General features: G+C 36.5%; 3 protein-coding genes across 3 annotated transcripts in view; 1 reads left to right on the forward strand and 2 right to left on the reverse strand.

The window, feature by feature from the left end:
* Positions 1-468: 468 nt before the first annotated feature.
* On the forward strand, positions 469-2,716 carry LOC122527437. Its single transcript, XM_043651638.1, has 4 exons — positions 469-1,130; positions 1,320-1,593; positions 1,678-1,931; positions 2,382-2,716. Exons 1-4 carry the CDS (start codon positions 933-935, stop codon positions 2,589-2,591), a joined length of 936 nt encoding a protein of 311 aa, XP_043507573.1. The 5' UTR covers positions 469-932; the 3' UTR covers positions 2,592-2,716.
* On the reverse strand, positions 2,503-14,329 carry LOC122527430 (chaoptin). Its single transcript, XM_043651623.1, has 16 exons — positions 14,246-14,329; positions 12,539-12,827; positions 11,682-11,852; positions 10,612-11,087; positions 10,090-10,309; positions 9,564-9,874; positions 8,786-9,010; positions 8,460-8,681; positions 7,972-8,140; positions 6,745-7,277; positions 6,258-6,452; positions 5,899-6,183; positions 5,485-5,610; positions 5,303-5,416; positions 4,960-5,195; positions 2,503-4,494 (listed from the first exon to the last, which is right to left on the reverse strand). The coding sequence occupies exons 1-16, from the start codon at positions 14,246-14,248 to the stop codon at positions 4,206-4,208; spliced, it is 3,864 nt and encodes a 1,287-aa protein (XP_043507558.1). The 5' UTR covers positions 14,249-14,329; the 3' UTR covers positions 2,503-4,205.
* A 651-nt stretch (positions 14,330-14,980) lies between these two features.
* Positions 14,981-17,329, reverse strand: part of LOC122527433 (lysophospholipid acyltransferase 1) — a 22,615-nt gene continuing 20,266 nt past the window's right edge. Inside the window, exons 7-11 of the mRNA XM_043651632.1 lie at positions 17,085-17,232; positions 16,803-17,008; positions 16,263-16,460; positions 16,005-16,156; positions 14,981-15,740 (exon numbers count right to left, since the gene is read on the reverse strand). Of these exons, the coding sequence (XP_043507567.1) occupies positions 15,590-15,740; positions 16,005-16,156; positions 16,263-16,460; positions 16,803-17,008; positions 17,085-17,232 (855 nt within the window). The 3' untranslated portion in view covers positions 14,981-15,589. The remainder of the gene's footprint in view (positions 15,741-16,004; positions 16,157-16,262; positions 16,461-16,802; positions 17,009-17,084; positions 17,233-17,329) is intronic.

Raw genomic sequence — 17,329 nt, forward strand, 5'->3', positions numbered from 1 at the left:
GATGCTGCAAGAAAAAGCCGAGAAACACCCACTCCGACGTTTGTCGTCGCGTTGTACACAAGACATTTTATATATTGCAAACGAGAACAGAAAAAACGCAGAATCACGATCGCTAATCCTTCTTTCCTTTCGAGTTTGTATGTAACTTTCTGTTTTCAATTCCTTTTTACATCATGTTCTATATAGATACAAAGCAAAGTATCTATCTTGTAGAAATTATATATGTATATAAATTATTTATATATATATAATTATATAATATATACATACACATATATACATAAATATTTATATACATATATAATTATTTATATATATATATAATTATATATATTTATTATAAAATATATATAATTATTTATATATATATATATAATTATATATATTTATTATAAAATATATGTAATTATTTATGTATATATATAATTATATATATTTATTATAAAATATATGTAATTATTTATATATATATATAATTATATATATTATAAAATATATATAATTATTTATATATATATAATTATATATATTATGAAATATATATATATAATTATACATTTGGGAATGACTTTGTATAAACGTTTGTAATCGGCGGCTTTCTCAAGAAACTGCTCCACGTTGTCGGCTATCTTATTGTTAGTCACGTGACAATATATAAAATAAAATTCTATCAAATAATTCGTGCACCATTTATTTTCGCATCAATCTAGGAACATAAGAAATCTGTACGTACGATAGCGAAGATAGTCGAATTTAAATGAATCGCGCATTGTAATAGTACGTTGTCAGGTAACAGGTGCGCTGGATAATTTCACGCGGATTTCATTTTGAATGTGAACATCTCCCCTTGAGGATGAATTGTGAAATGAAAATTAACTGATATTCTCGCCGCCGTTACGACCGACAAAAAAAAAGGATAAATTGTAACTGGTATGTTCAGAAATCGTATACCGCACCGTGTCGAAACGGACATTATGTGCACTGAAAGTGATCAAACCACGATCAGTCGTGCGTCCTGCTTTTTGAACATGAACGACACACAGAATCTGAACAATTCCGATTTCGTACCAAAGTCTGATTATAACGAGAAATGGCACCTGGGAAATAAATGTCTTTTTCGTAATCAACAAGTAAACAAGAGAAATAGAATAGTCCTTCTTCACTTGCATTTTTACAAATTTTTCTCTCTGCTTTTTCTTTTCCTCTTTCCATATTCCTCGGTTGACATTGATTATCTAAAAGCGAAAAAAATTTGTAAACTGTCGATTAGCAATTTGTAAATTGTTTGTTAATACATATCGTAATACGTTTCGCTACAGTTCCTCGAGGGGGACAAGTGTGAAATGAACAAACTAGCGTGTCCAGTATCGTGCGATCTTTGTTTGCACTTCAGAGAAAAATACAAGTCAAAAAGAAGCGAAAGCGCTTTGAATCAGAAATCAGGCGATTGGAAATCTGACGAAAGTATTGTTAAGAATTCCTCGGAGTGTGTCGTACAGGAACCTTCGATCACCGAATGGAGATGGAAAAATCCCTACAGCGTTTCTGATTTGGATCGATCGAAACGTTGGTCTCGACGTAATTTTACTTCAGGTAAATTTATTGTAAACTGTAGTCAGAAATTACGTTTAAAGAAATCGATGTATTAGATATATTAAATCGACTTTCCTTCCGAAGGGGATGACTTTACAACGAATTTGTTACGCGATTTATGTAATAAAGAAAATCGTTACAAAAATCCTGTGAAAGATGATACTAAGAAGAATTTCTTGTACAATTTCCACGAATATTTGGTCAATTACCAAGAATCGTGCGGCGTTCCACGAACAGAATACTCTTTTTCGACTCTCATTAACACGATGGGTCGAGCAACAGGTCAATCTCTTCTTGCGTTGTTGTACGTCATGCTGAACATTATACCTGTTATTGAGGTATCGTTAAATAACAATCGATTTATCCTTTCCCCATCATTAAATTATTTAATAGAATTTTCACCGTTCAAAATAATTAATTTGTTTAGTATCTCTAATTCTGTTTATCACAGATTTTAAAAATCTTTAACAGTTATCAAAATATTCTACCTTTTCCTTAGATAGTTTTTGAATTAATTATTTTGGATAGTGTATGATCAGAGGTTTATTAATTTGAATCATTTTTGAAAATCTTTCGTATCTTTTGGCCGATAATCGCGTCAATTCTTTCTGGATGAAAAATTTTAAAATTTTTCAATTGAAAAGAGATTACAAAAACAAATCGTTGAAGCAAAGAAAAAAGTCATTGCAAAATTGTTATTGCTATATTGTCTAAAATTTTAATGTAATAAATATTTATGAGAAATCTAGTACCTAACATTTACGTATGGTATGAATGGTATTTTTTAGGTATTCCTACACTTATTGCGATTCGTTCTGGACAAAGTGATTAGCATAAGCAACAGCAAGGACTTCCGGCAAACGATCACTCGATGTTTAGTATTCACGACAGAATTATTTAGTGTCTATATATGTCTAATATTTATATTCGGTTTTATTGTCTTACCAATTGTACACATGGTAATTGATATAATAGCAAAGATCATGCTCTACAATTAATCGTAATAACGATCGTTTATATTTAATTGGATGATTTTAGAACTAATGTGGTTATTACGTGATTTGTCATATAATTATTGAGAATTGTTTATACATGCACAATTAAAAAAGCTCCTTTAAATACACCTATCGATTTTGCCTTGTTAATTTCAAATTAACTTGTTATTCTACAATTCGATCGATTCTTTCGTGTATGTTTTCCACGCTGAACGATTCTAATTTATCGTTACGAAATCTTTGAAAAATTTCCTAAATTCACTGATTTTTAATTTCTTTTCTATATAATATACTTAAAGGTAGAATATTACAAATAATGATAAGAACGTGTATCATAGTATTCGGTGCGATTTTATTTAAAAAAAATGTGTCGACAGCACACACTGGAAAGCAAATAGATTCAGATAATATAAAATTTCTGTTAACCGAATTAACTACAGGTTAATGATCGAAGACATACGTCTAGTATCCTCCAAATGTTTTTGAACGTGTGACAATTTGAATGTAATTATGAAAAAAATGTAGAAATGCACGTTTCCATTGTCGAATTAGGATCTTAAATACAGATTGAAATTCTTTTTTCCCTCGTGGAATACAAATTCATCTTCATCTTTGAAGAGGGAATTTCTTCAATCTCTGATCTTGTTCCCTACGAATATAAAAAAAGAACTTCAACCTGTGAAATTCAATTTCTTCTTTCAAGCAAAGAAGAGAGACGAGTTTGTTCTCGATTTGTTTGCAAGTTCTTAGTTCGACAACGACTTACTGTTAGCGCGAAGAAGACGAGGAAGAATACCCTGCGCGACTTTTATACAACGACCGCAAGAAGAGAGCTACGAAGAAGAGAATAAAACTTCAATTCCTATCAACGCGACGAAGACGCGTTACAGATCGAAAGAAGAAGCATATCGATCCGCAATTGTTGGTCACTTTGTACGAGTATCTGAACAATTGATCTGACAGTCTCATTGATTCGAAGCGTGCTGCTTTAGGCGAAGAAACGAAGGGATGTGCAAGAGTTCCTTTCCTTCTGATGCGCTCGATCAAAGTGCAAACTCAGTCTAAATTATTTCTTTTAAACGATATCATCCTTGTCAACAGTTTCTCGTACGAAATGTAATTCCATCGAAAGAAGATTAAACAGAAGCGAGTATCGTGAATATGATCAAGCTCGCATTAACCGCTATATCACATGCATATCAATAAATAACTATCACCGATGAATCAAACACGATACCAAGGACGACGTTGCTTAATCTATTGCTTACTAGTAATTAAATAATCTGCCTCTACGATAAATACGAATACTTACTGAATATTTCGTAAAAACAAATAAAGTACCACTGTTAAACAACTTATTAATAACATACACAATTGTTACAATATACTTGTACTCGCCATTGCTATTCATTTACATGGCCACGACGAACAACAAAATGTGATCACATTCACGATGTGTGTACTCCTTTGGAATGAGACGGTGATTATGTTTAAATTATTTTAGTAAATGATATGTCGCATGTTCGCACTTTAAATCGTCGTACATTGCGAGGAAAGGAAATGGTGAAACCGATTTTAAACGCGTGGAATGAAATTTATATGTGTGAAAGGTAAGACCTAATAGACGATTGCCGTGAAAATGAGAAAGAAAAGAATGAGATGACGAGGTGGGTGAGTGTAACTCGCCGCGCCCCATCCACATTCGAGATCGGTCTTTAACGCTTCCAATACTGATACGTTATTTTTGTTTAAGCAAAATGCCTCGCGAAGATCGTCGTCCCAGCCGTTGTCCCAACAATCAAACTCGTCATCCTCCTCGTCCCGTTCGAAGTTCTTGAACTCGCTGTAGGTCGTGCAGCGGTCTTCTTGGTACTGTCTGTGCTTCCTCTGCCAATTTTCCATCCATCTGAAAGAGAATATCTCCTCAGGAAACGGTAGCCAAGGAAAGCCAAGGAGTTGGAAGAATATGCTTCGGTAAGAAAATTTTTAAACTTTTTCCACGTATTGAGGCTTAATTAGGAACAATTAATTAGAAACGATCGTTGCATATTAAAGTATGTTATTCCTAATCAGTGTAACATCATATTTCAATTATTCCTAAATTAGCATAGTACTTTATTTTCTCTAATTATATTATAAAAATCTTAAAAATAGAAAATTTAAAAATCTTAAAGATTCTAATGATCTGACGATCTTAAATTATTATTAATAGCTTAGTATTTGTGAGATTGTGTAACTTCTACGAAAAAAAGAAAAAAAAACAAAATTTATCGAAGTGCAAAGATGAAGATATGATTGCGATTCAAGGAGAAAAATGAAATGTTCGCTTTCCCCTTCGGGTATAAGATCGCATAAGTAAAAATGGACTCACCCGATGTCGCAGTCGCAAGTGAAGTAGCTTCCTCTCACCGTCAGTTTCAATAAAAATCGTTTTCCTGGCACGCCTGGCTTATATCCGTTCGATGGGTTGTGAAGGGTTCGCACGTCGTTGTGATGAAGGTGAACCGTCACGTTCCTCACCCATTCTGCATTCTCAAACATCTCCTTGGGCACTGCGCTCACGCTCGTGTTGTACATCCCGAAGTGCAAATGCGGATTTCTTATACCCTGAATACAATCAATCTTTTCGTTAAAATATACCAAAGATCTGAATTTTCTTTTTTTCTTTTTTTTTTTTAGAGAATGCTCTAGAATAGATTCTTAGGAATGCATACTCGCAAAATATCCGCGTTTATATTCTTCAATGATTGACCAGTCAATGTTATATTGAACAACTTGTTGGGAAACTTTCCCTTCATTTCTTTCTCCAGATCCGTGTCGTTTTGTACCTGAAATCGAAATTTTCAGCATTTAGATACGTATCTTTCTGTGCAACTGAATGATTTTTATCACGTACGTCGATGACCAAATGCCTTAGGCCGTGATTGTACTCGAGGATGTTGGGGAAGTTGAAATTCTTCACGCCGTTGTAAGCGGTTATATATAACTTGCGGAGTTTCGTAGCTTTGCAAAGTGCCCCGCTCTGTAAACCAAGAAATGTTTAATGCTTCAACAAGGAGAATAACAATCAATCTTCAAATATTTCTTATATATAAAAAAATCTTTGAAATATGATAGGAAAAAGTTGGAGGAAAATTTCACAACTTTTTTTTCTAATTCCATTTCTATAACAACGTGATGAATACATCCTTAATTGATAAAATTGGTCACCGTACATAAAATAAGGAGATCATTAAGAAATTATATAATACCCGATTAATAATAATTTTATACGCTTCTGAAATTTTCTGTTTCTGAGGTGAAAACTTGCCTCGAAAGTGGTTAAAGACAGTCTTCGTATGTCCAGTTCCTCAAGACTGTCCGCGATACCTAAGAAACTAGTATTACTGACGGCCGTGATGGGATTATCCGCTAGATTAAACGTTTTCAATTCAGGTAGAGTGTGCGTGATCAATGGCACCACAGTCAGATCGTTGGCGCTTAGATCCAAGTAATGAAGGGACGTCAAGTTCGATGCCATTTCCGCTGGTATCGATGCCAACTCATTGTGCGCCAAGTACAACGTTTGTAATCGCCTTAGCGGCAATTCTGGCACCTTTTGAACAAACAAAAAGAAATATTCTTGTACATGTATACATTACAAGCGCGTCCATATACATTGAAACGTACACTTAAAAGTGAGATGTTGCTTAAGTCGAGATACAAAAGGGAGTCTTCTAAACCGTGGAACGTTCTTCCGCGTGATTCCAAGAGCAATTGCTTGTTGTGACTCAAATCCAGATGAGTTAAGTATGGTAGCTCGGAGAACACTCCGTCGTCGAGTCTGACCAGGCGATTGTAAGATATATCTAGCCATGTTAGACTCTGAAACGAATGAAAATTCGTACATCTAACTGCGTCTAATATATGTACGATTAACTTTTTCTCAGCTTTTGTAAAATTCACGAACTTAAAGAGTATATTGTTCCGTCGATTCTTTAATAGTCACCTACGAGCATTATAATTTTAAAATACAAAGGTGTATGAAAGTTACAAAACTAAATTCCCAGAATAAATCTAAATTTTCACGCGTTGCATCAATTTTAAAATAGAAGTCGCACGGATTCTGTTCTAAAGTATTCAAATCTGTATATTTATAGGATGCAATGCCACTGACTCGTAGTCTAAATACAGCGTCGGTAGTATGAATTCCTGACAGAGTGTTCCAAGACAGGTCCAGCATAGATAAACTGGCAGCGGCCGAGATGGACATTGTTTTCACAGGTAATCTCATAAACTGATTGTGAGACAAATCCAGACTCTCGATATTTGCGTCTGAGAACATGTTATCCGGCAGCGTTCTCAGTTTGTTGTGAGAGAGGTCGACGATCCTTAATTTCCTCAATGGTCTGAGCGCTTCCGCTGGAATGTCCATGATACTGTTCCAAGAGAGGGAGAGCACTTGGATGTTCTTTGTGTTTCTGAAGCAGTCGAAGTCGATCTCCATCAGCTCGTTGTGACTCAGGTCTAGCCACTGCAAGTGTGGCATATTTCCAAAGACACCTTGGGTCACGTTGCTCAATTGGTTGTGAGCTAGATACAGATGCGTCAAGGAATATTCGACTGGCTTGAAGTAATACTTCATTATGTCGGATATGTTGTTGTAACTGAGATCCAAGACCTTGATGTTCGATTGAATTGTCCCGCCAACTGCAACGCAATGGAAAAAAGAGAATTAGAATTGAGAATAGTTTGGAACTTTAAATAGCCTTAGATATTTTTGATATTTAGATTGTAGACTGGCTGATAACTTTGAGAACTTGAAGAGGGAAATTTTACAATTTTATGTACAACTCATTTTGTACCTATTCTAAATGAAGAGATTCTTTTAACATTAGAAAAATATCAGAAGCTAATTTTTTAATATTAGAAACTTCCACGGTTTATCATAACAATTCACTTTACTGATTGTGAGAGTTGGGAAAGAGAGTTGTACAAAATTAAAATTATACACTATAAAATTTGCATGTGAACGTGAGATTACATACCATGACTTGAGAGCAGAAATTTTTTGAAACTCTACGCTAAAGCTCAAGAACAGAATTTTTCAAATTCTATACTAAACCTTTCAACAACTCAATATCGTCGTTCGAATTTCAACGAATTTCTAACGTTAAATTCCCGAGTTTCGACATGAATAGTTCCCCTGAAAAAAGATTCAAGGATGTGTTATAACTATAGTGTGATGTTCGCGTGATGTGTTGCGCAAGATATTACGCAGAGAAATTAGAGGTAGCATGTCTGCCGATTTGTAACTGGTGAAGAGGTTTCATCGACTTTCGTTTAGCGAGCTTGGACAAAATCTATTTAAGCTACGATTAAAAGAATACCGCAATTGACTTACTGGTGGTTGGCGGTGTAAACGTAGTGCTGTTGATCCACAATTTCGGGATCTCATTGTGGCTGGCGTTTACTTTGAACGAAGACAACGTTCCCACTTGGTCGAACGAGGCGAAGTCGAACTCGGTTAGGTCGTTGTACGCCAGATCGAGGAACTCCAGATCTGGCAAATTCTTCAACATAAATAATTACAATCGATTACAAGTTCCTGTATACGATGATATCTAAAATCTCTGACGTACAGATTTGAACATGTATATTGGATATAAATAATTATTTTAAATAAATATAAAAAATTATACGATGAAAATGAAATAGGTATACATGTAGGTCGACGTTCTCATTTTCTCAATTACCAACGAGTTAAAATATAAAATATATGCCTACGTTACGAATTAAATGTTTTCTAGAAGTTCGTGTAAAAAAAAAAAAAAAAAAGAAAAAATAGGAATATTAATAAAATAGGGTAAGTGAAATTCTAACACTAATTACCTGGAAAGACTCATCCGTGATGTCCGTTATCTTGTTACCCCTCAGGTTAATATACTTCAACTGTTTCATGTTCATGAATGCTCGCCTCTCGATTCTATTTATGGCGTTGTCTTCTAAATTTATCATCGTTAATTTCGGCAGGTCGACGAACGTGTGAGTTTGAATCGTTGTGATCATGTTGAACGAGAAGTTCACCTCCTCCAAGTACGAATGTATGTCACCCTGAATTAATTCGGCAATTATCAGCAATACGATTGATAAAGAAATCTATGGGAACGGCTCTTGAATGTGAAGTGAAAATTAGAAGAGCTATGAATAATTCATACCTGAAACGTTCCTTTTCTGATATTGTCGATCTCATTGTCCTGCAACTCCATTCGCCTGATCCTCTTCAAAAAGTGAAAAGCCGTGTCTGGTAGCGATTTAATCTTATTGTTGCTAAAGTCGAGGTGTTGCAGGTTCGTCAGAAACTTGAACGGGCCGCTGGGGATTTCAGAAACGGAAGACGAAAGGCCATGAGACATTCTCAGTATTAACAGCGAGTGGCCAACCTGCGGGAAAGAGTGTCGTTTTAAATAAAAGTTTCATCTGCCTGCAACGTAATTTAATAAAACTTCGATGGACTAACGGGCCTGTTTGACTGAAATTTCGCGAAAGTTCTACGACGTAAGTGTGTTAGCGATTAGGTCAAGTACTCGTTGCAAGGATGATTCTTTATAGAAGCCCGTTTTATTGGAATTATCCGCGGCGGATCAAGGCCTCTGTGGTTCGAATCTAGTTTAATTAACTATTAAGGTAAATTACTGATTTTCATTGATCAGAACGTATTATGATTTTGTATGGTTGCTCGGTTGACAAATTGCTCGTCTGTGTCTCGTTCTTGTACGAAAAATGGACGAAGAAAAATACAAACGAAACAAGCTTAAAAGACAAACTCGTTCTCATAAAATCTTTTGAGCGAAAATTAATTTTTTCCCTGTCATCGAGACTCCGAAAACGTAACACGTGATGGTTGTTAATATCTAAGAATCTTAAATTAAAATTCACTATTTCACTCGACGGACATGAAAATCATAGCGTTTAACGTTCAACGTTGAAAATTACCTCGGAGAAAGCTTCGTCTTCGATGGAGGAGATGGCATTCTCCGAGAAATCCAGGTACTTGATCCCGCGTACGTGCATGAAAGCGTGGCTCTTGATGGTATTCAAATTGCTTTTGACTATACGGAGTTCCTTGATGTCCATCCCGTACTCCATGAAATCGTCCGGGGACAGCGTGGACTGTGGCATCCGTGAGATCGAAAGGAATCGCATGTTTCGCATTTGCCGTAAATCCTGAAGCGACACCATGCTATTTTCTTTGCCGCTTAAGTCCAGATTGTATAGAGAGTATTGGAAACCGTTGAACACCTCGGCTAGTGACACGCGGACAAGACGATTTTCGATTAGATTAACTCGCATTCAAACGACGAGTAACATGTAAATAATAGTAGCTAAGCTACTTGAGCATTCAATAATAAAAAAAAAAAGAATCGAACGCTTAAGCGTTTAATAACAAAAAGATATAAGCTTAATTTGCTCGACTGAAAAATATTGCTTGAACAGTTGCAGTTCTTGGATCTGACTTTACCTGGCGAAAACGTTTGGATCTTGTTCTCGCGGAAGATCAACGTCCGCAAGAAATCGTACTCTTGGAAGATTGGACTTGGGAGAGAAGTAATGTTATTCCCTGAGAGATCCAGCAATTCCAAGGACGACTCCAAGCCGGCGAAATTCGGGGAATTGACCTCCATTAGGTCGCAATCGCTGAAATAAAGCTCGCGTATTCTCGAATCCCTGAACGTGCCCTCCTGAAAACCCACGTAGCGTCACTTTAGCGGAATTATATCCGAGAAGAAATTTAACGTTAAACTAAAAATAAAGAACGTAGCCTTCTATCTCGTCGTATCTTCGTTTCTCGCAGAGCATAATCCAGAAAGCAATTTGGATTTAGAAACAGTTTCAATTTTTGTCAATCTGACGAGAATCCATCTAAAATATTTCAATTCACTTTTGAATTGTTCGAGAAACGTTGCACTTTTTCGAGAGACAGAACTCCAAAGTTTCCATCCACAGGGTTACACAATATTACAAAATATCGTGGGAATCTTACCTCGATCATAGTTAAAGGATTGCCGTCGAGGTGCGTTCTGTTCACTTTGTAAAAATGTTGAAAATCACCGGACATTAACGTCTCGATCTGATTGTAATCCAGTCGCAGTATGTCCAATGACATCTGCAACCCTCTGATCTCCGGTTCCTGCTGCGGGTTCAGCATCTTCGAGATCCTGTTGTAACTGAGATCCAACAGTTTCATACGCTTCAGAGAGGACAGCTGCGCGTACGGTATGTGAGTCAGTTGATTTCCATTCAGGTACAGGTATATTAAATGCGCCATGCCGTCCCTGAACACGGACGGATCGATCTCCTTCAGATTATTCTCACGCAGATCCAGCATGTCCAAGTAAGTGAGGCCCGCGAACGCGTCCGCCGGAAGTTTGTCGATCGCGTTCCGTCCCAGGCGCAGCTTCTGCAGCGAATTCTCAAGGCCGCGCCAATTGTCCGGCGAGATCTTTGATATTTTGTTACCTGCGGAGGAAATACGATGATTTGACTCGGCTCTCGGAATTGTTCATCTCGGCGTTTAAACGTCGATTCGATGACCATGTGGATCTTTATGGAATCGTATATTTTTTAATGGATGGGGGAGCTCGAGCAGAAATTTATTTCCACTATCTGGGTATATTGCGATAAGTGCTTGGGGGGTTAATTAATGGTGTAAAGCTACTTAGCTTTACCTCCGCGGCTTAATTTAATTAGACTCGTGGATTAGACAAGTGCCCGATCCTAATGTAAACTCTTATCACGAGCCTCTGTCTAAATCCAATTAAATTAAAAGTTCCCTTTCATCTTATTACTTTGTTTTCTGCTTTGTTTTCCAAACGATTCGCGTGTGCGATCTTGCATAGCGACTTTTGCTTTTGTGCGAAACTTTATTTCGCCGTCTCGAGCATTCTACCAGATATGCTCTACCTGGACAATTTTTTTTTAAATGTTTAATTTCTAATTCCACGAGCTGTTTGAATATCCATGCGAATGTAAAATTTCTCACTCGTGCGAAATTATTTGTAGTTTTCGGCGACGGTTTGACAATCGTGTTTCAAAAAAGGAATGGAGGAATACCTGTCAGGTCGAGAAGCTGTAATTTTTGCAAATGTCTGAATGACCTGCTGGGAACCTTCTCCAGGCGATTGTAGGGTAATTCGAGCTCCCATAACGATCTCTCAAGCCCTAGGAAAGCTTCGTCCGGGATGTCGGCCAGGGGATTATGCTTGATCCGTAGGCTGTACAGACCTGAGACATAGGAGAGTGACGTTCGTGTAAAAACTCAACTGCCACGGTGTATATAAATGTGTGCGCGTGTAACGTAATCGATGATGCAAGGAATTATTCGTGACGCACGGTCGTTGCCCCTTAACCCCTATTTCATTCTTCCCTTGATCAACGATCACTTTGAAACCCTCTCCAAACGCGTTCTACCGTTAACAAAATGTTAAACGGGTTAATATTAACGAGGGAAATTAATTCCCCCTTTTTTGTTTAGAGATTTATTCATTTATTTTTAGATTACGGAACTTTTTTTTCACCTTACTGCAGCACTTTTCAGTTTTTATTCAAAGATCTTCGATATCGATTTGAAAATGGTAATTTTAGAATCGTCGCCGTGTGCAGCAACAACTGTGAATTACTATGTTGAAGAAATATAATAATTTCAGTACAAGTATACCGTGAAGAAGCGTGGAAAATTTTGGATTATCGATATGCAACAATTGAAATCGTGGAGGTCTCCGATATTTCAACTCTTCCTCTTTCAATATCAGAATTTTATATTGTGAAACTATCGGATCATTGTTCGTGTTTTTATTGAATATCGTTGAGAATTCGTATCATTTAGAATATTATGGAGATAATGCAGTTTCTCAAATAATTTTAATTTATTCAAATCGTCGTCGTTTTACGAACTTTCCGCTATTTCGTACCGGTGTTCATGAGAAACTGTGGCTGTAGAAACATCAGTCCGTTGTTCTCCAACTGCAGCATGAACACTTTGGAGGAGTTTATTGGCTGAGGTATCCGCGGCATCGGCACGTTGTAACAGGTGACTATTCCCAGATCGGGCATGGCTTTCGAACAGGTGCAAAGAGGGTTGAAGAAACACGGTGGATACTGCACTGGAAGCTCGTGCATCCGAACCAAAGACGCCCACATCATCAGCAACAGGGTAAAAATCACCAGAGCGTAACCCACTTTCACCATCGTCGACAAATTCTGCAATTCCCATTTCTTTATTGTTGTTACTATTTCGTTGCTCTTCGGCTCTTTGTGTAAATTTGACAATTATATTTTTTCAAAATATTTCAAATCAGAAAACAATGGTAAAAGTCGAATCATTCGCGTTGTATTATTTCGTTGGAAGAGAATCTGGAAAAGAAAAGAGTGATGAGCAAGAGTTCCCGTTTCTCGGCTTGTTATGACGTTGCAGGCATCAGACGTCACGAAATAAATGATCTCGTTAAACAATAAGTAATTCCGTGTTGACGACTTTTTCCAATTACCGCATTTTCGTCACAGATAATCTAAACTTTCAGAAAACAAGCCAATTATTAGGTGCTACAGCGTAATCCGTTTAATGTGCCGTGCACGTGGTCGACATTGTGTTGTACTATCTATATTAATATAAATGGAACTTATTCAAAAAAGTTGGAGGAATTCTCTTCTTTTAATACTTATCCAAGCTACATTTTTATTTTTCATTTTTATCAAACATTTGAAATTCCAGGCTTCAAGATTCATTTGATTCAAAGTAGATCTTTTGAAGCTTTCTATTACATTCACTGTAATAATTATAATTATAATCTCCGATCGATCGATATCGTGTCTTCTCGATTTTAAATCGATATAATGAAAAATTAATGTAAATAATTTAATACACAATACAATAACTAATAATGATAATAACAATGATATTAACTTTTGAATGCAAACATAAAAAGTTACATAGGATGAACCTGTCGATTCAGAGATCGTTCAAGTCGCATTAGCGATGTGAAAACATCAGGATCATAATTAATAATAATAATCAGGATCATAAGAAGTAAAATAAATAAAATTAAGAAGTAAAATAAAAAAAAAAAAGAAAGAAAGAAAAGGAATTCAGATCGGATTTTAGCAAAGTCTTGAACAGAAAACGAGCGTGTCTTAAGAAATTGAATTTATTTGATATCATTGTACTTTCTTTCAAAAGCGTGATCGCAAATGTCCATCAATTATATCAATTCACACTGGATTTCACTCTTTAATTTCTAGTTGTCTACAAAAGCATATGCCTTTCTCCATTGACAACCAGAAATTCAATCTTGTACTCAAGATCTTACATCTTAATCGAAACAATTTCTTAACAATTACTCCAACTAGATCCAAGCTAAATCATCAAGAGACACTATACACTTGGCTGTGCAAAGGTCAAACAATTCATTGTAACTAAATCACCATATCGTTCAATTTTTACTCGGCATTGTTCCCATTACGAGCACAGTTTTTCGACTCTCCATCTTCGTCTTTTCGTACTTTTTCCCCTTCTTTACTCTTTGAAAGAAAAAAAAAAAAAAAAAACAAAAGAATCGAACCCAACGGTGCCTCGTTGTCCTTTGCACACCCACGACTCGAACGATTAACAGAAATTTTACCATGTTTCCTTTGACCAAGAGAACACTACCAGAGAGTCTCTATCGGAGCTCACGATCATGGGATCGTCGCGGCCCGATCGCAATGATCGCACTGACGGTTTTTACCAGCTAAGTGCTCGCCGCCACCCCGTGTAAATAGGGCTTCGGGAGTGCCGTCAGTTTCGGTGCTTCTCTTTACCCGATTATAAGGACGACATTCCATTAGGCAACGAATGAAAATACTCGCGCAAAACGTCAGTGAACGTTCGAATTATGGTTATATATAATGATACTCCGAGGCACGTGGAGCGTAATGACAACGTCATTGATCGGATCTCATCCGGGCTGCTATATTCGCGTATTATCTTCTCGTATAAAACGTATCGTCGACCGGTGTGGTATTTATTTAATTTCGTCGATGCACGCTGACTCGAAGGAAAATAAAAAGCGATCTCCATTTTGATAAAATTTCATCCATAACGTCGCGCTTTTATTAGTTTCAAATCTAGGATTAACGCGTAGTAACGAAAGTTGTTACAAAAAGAACACAAGTTAGGGTTTCATCTGTCTAACGTTGGAGGAATGGTCAAACAATCTGGAAGGATGTTTGTGAATTTGATAAATTTATATTATACTTACGTAAACACTCACGTCCTACAGGGTGTACCGAGCATAATTTGTAAATGGATTTCTTTTACTTTATTTCGATATTTCTTACTAGCGTCGATGAAGATGCTCGAAGGTGTAAACGCTTCGTAAATAAACATTGCAATTTATTTTGAAATCGATCATGGTATTATTATACGCATGGTACTAAATGTATAAAACTGCAAAAATTACTTGCAATCGCATGTTCAATCGGAACGGCACAATCTATCAATCACTCTTACGATAAACATTATGTGTAGAGGAGAGAGAGAGAAAAGAAGAAGAAAACGTGAACAACATTAAAGGAGACTATCGATTAAATAATAGCATTTACTATATATCGTCCGCCGATATTTCGTCCGTTTGTTGTAACTGTGAAACAGGCTGAGTGTGTCAATATCTCAGCGTTATACACGGGACAATCATATAAATATACGATTACTCATTCACGTTATATAAAACAAATATACTTTTTTTTTTTTTTTTTTCTTTACACGCTCGACATAGAATTTGTACCAGTAACACGTCGCAACAATAAATATACTGTACGTCTATATGTGCGTGTGTATATAATATATACATAATATTTATATGCATATTAAAACATTCATAAAAAATATGTATCTCTTGTGTGATCGTCACTTTTCTCGTTTTTTCTTTTCTTCTCTTTTTTTTTATTTTTTCTTTTTTGTTTCCTCTTTTGGCCACATCGAAGGTTCACGTGGATTTACGCGCAGTCCCGTTGATTAATTCCTGAGGAGTTTTCGATTCCTTGACGGTTGCTTCCTTGTGCGACGGGATTTTCGGAAGACGTGGTGCGATCACTAGTAAAGCTAAACCGATTATATGTGGAAACAGGTATACGTACCTGAAAAAAAAAAAAACAGACAGACATATCGTCACATTAAAATGATCTCACAATATAGGTCGTTATAAATATAGACCGGATTTCCACGAATCCAACTAACTAAAGTTGTAAAACTCGAGTAGAAATTTTTCTTATTCTCTAAATACTGTAATCGGGGAAATTCGCTTGGCAAATTTTCTGCACTTTCGCGTAATTGAAATTTTTCATGAATCCGTAAACAGTCCAATTGTAAAACACGGGAAACGGTGGTATCATGTTACGTACAGGTACATCGTAACACTTGGCATAAATTCCAAGAGTATAAAGCTGAATGTCATATAGGCCATTAACAATCGCGTTGTAGTGAACGTAAGCGCATCGTACAGGAACTTCATTCCCTTGGACCCTAAGAAGTATGGTCGTATGTTACGGCGAGTCTGTTTCAACATACAAACAAAAGTTTGTCAATAATAATAACAATAATAACAACAAGTTAATAATTAACAAATTAGTCGTTGTTCGATGTGACACTGTTTTACTTACAACACGTGACGCCACGGTAAAAAAGGCTCCATTGGCGAATGTTAAATAGTAACCAGGATAAAAACCGTGCCACAAGGCTGAAAGAGCGTACGTGAACATAACTTTATTGTGCTTCATTCTTTCATACACAATCGACCTAAGCCACCTATTGGTTCCTTTATTCCAGTGCTCGATACTGTCTCTCAGATTGAGGGACATCTGAAAAATAAAATTGTAAAATAAATCCCGACTCGTCTAAATCATATACGTAACAGTGAATCGATAAATTGAACGAATACCGCGGAACTACAGATCAATGAAGTTACTCTTTGGTCATAACTTGATGACTATGATGAGCTCGATGGATTTTTAAACGATGTCGTCATTGCAGTGCAGCGCGTTGAAGATTCTATCAACGTTACTGACATCATCTTTCCTACTCTATTTTTCTTTTTCTTTTGTTCCTTATTTAAGAATTACGACGCAAACAAATTAAAATTCGGTAGAAATTTTTGGCGCTGGACAAATTTGACTTATAATTTATTTCTACGAGTAATTCACCTCGAAGCCGTAAACGTCGACGTTTGAAGCTAGATCCCACTTCGGTTCACCGTTGTCGTCATATCCGCTGAACCCGAGCCCGGAATTATTGCAAATGGCGTCGGCGAAGATCCACGCGTGGTAATACTTGAAACGAACTAACATGGTGGTCACCATGAGGTACCACATCTTGTAAAACACCGTGGTGTTCTTCAGGAAGTCGTCGTCTGCAAAATAAAACGAACCGTCCCACAGCGTTCTCCCGCGGCGATAAATATTTAAGAGACAACGTACGAGCCGAACCTTTTAGCTTCTGAATCGGATACGTTGGAATGAAAGTCACGAACATAGCCGCGCACAATAAGCTCACCACGACTTTTTTTATTACGACTGGTGCCGGTGATGGTTCCAGGACTATTTCATCATAGTGACCGGAATTCTTATCGCAACCCTTGAAAAGAACACAAAAGGACATGAAACTTTTCTCGCTCTTTTTTTTTTCTTTTTTTTTTTTTTTTTTTTTTTTTTTCCCCGTTTTTTTTTTTTTT

Source organism: Frieseomelitta varia, unplaced genomic scaffold (assembly GCF_011392965.1).
Source record: "Frieseomelitta varia isolate USP_RPSP 00005682 unplaced genomic scaffold, Fvar_1.2 scaffold_217, whole genome shotgun sequence".
NCBI lineage: Eukaryota > Metazoa > Arthropoda > Insecta > Hymenoptera > Apidae > Frieseomelitta > Frieseomelitta varia.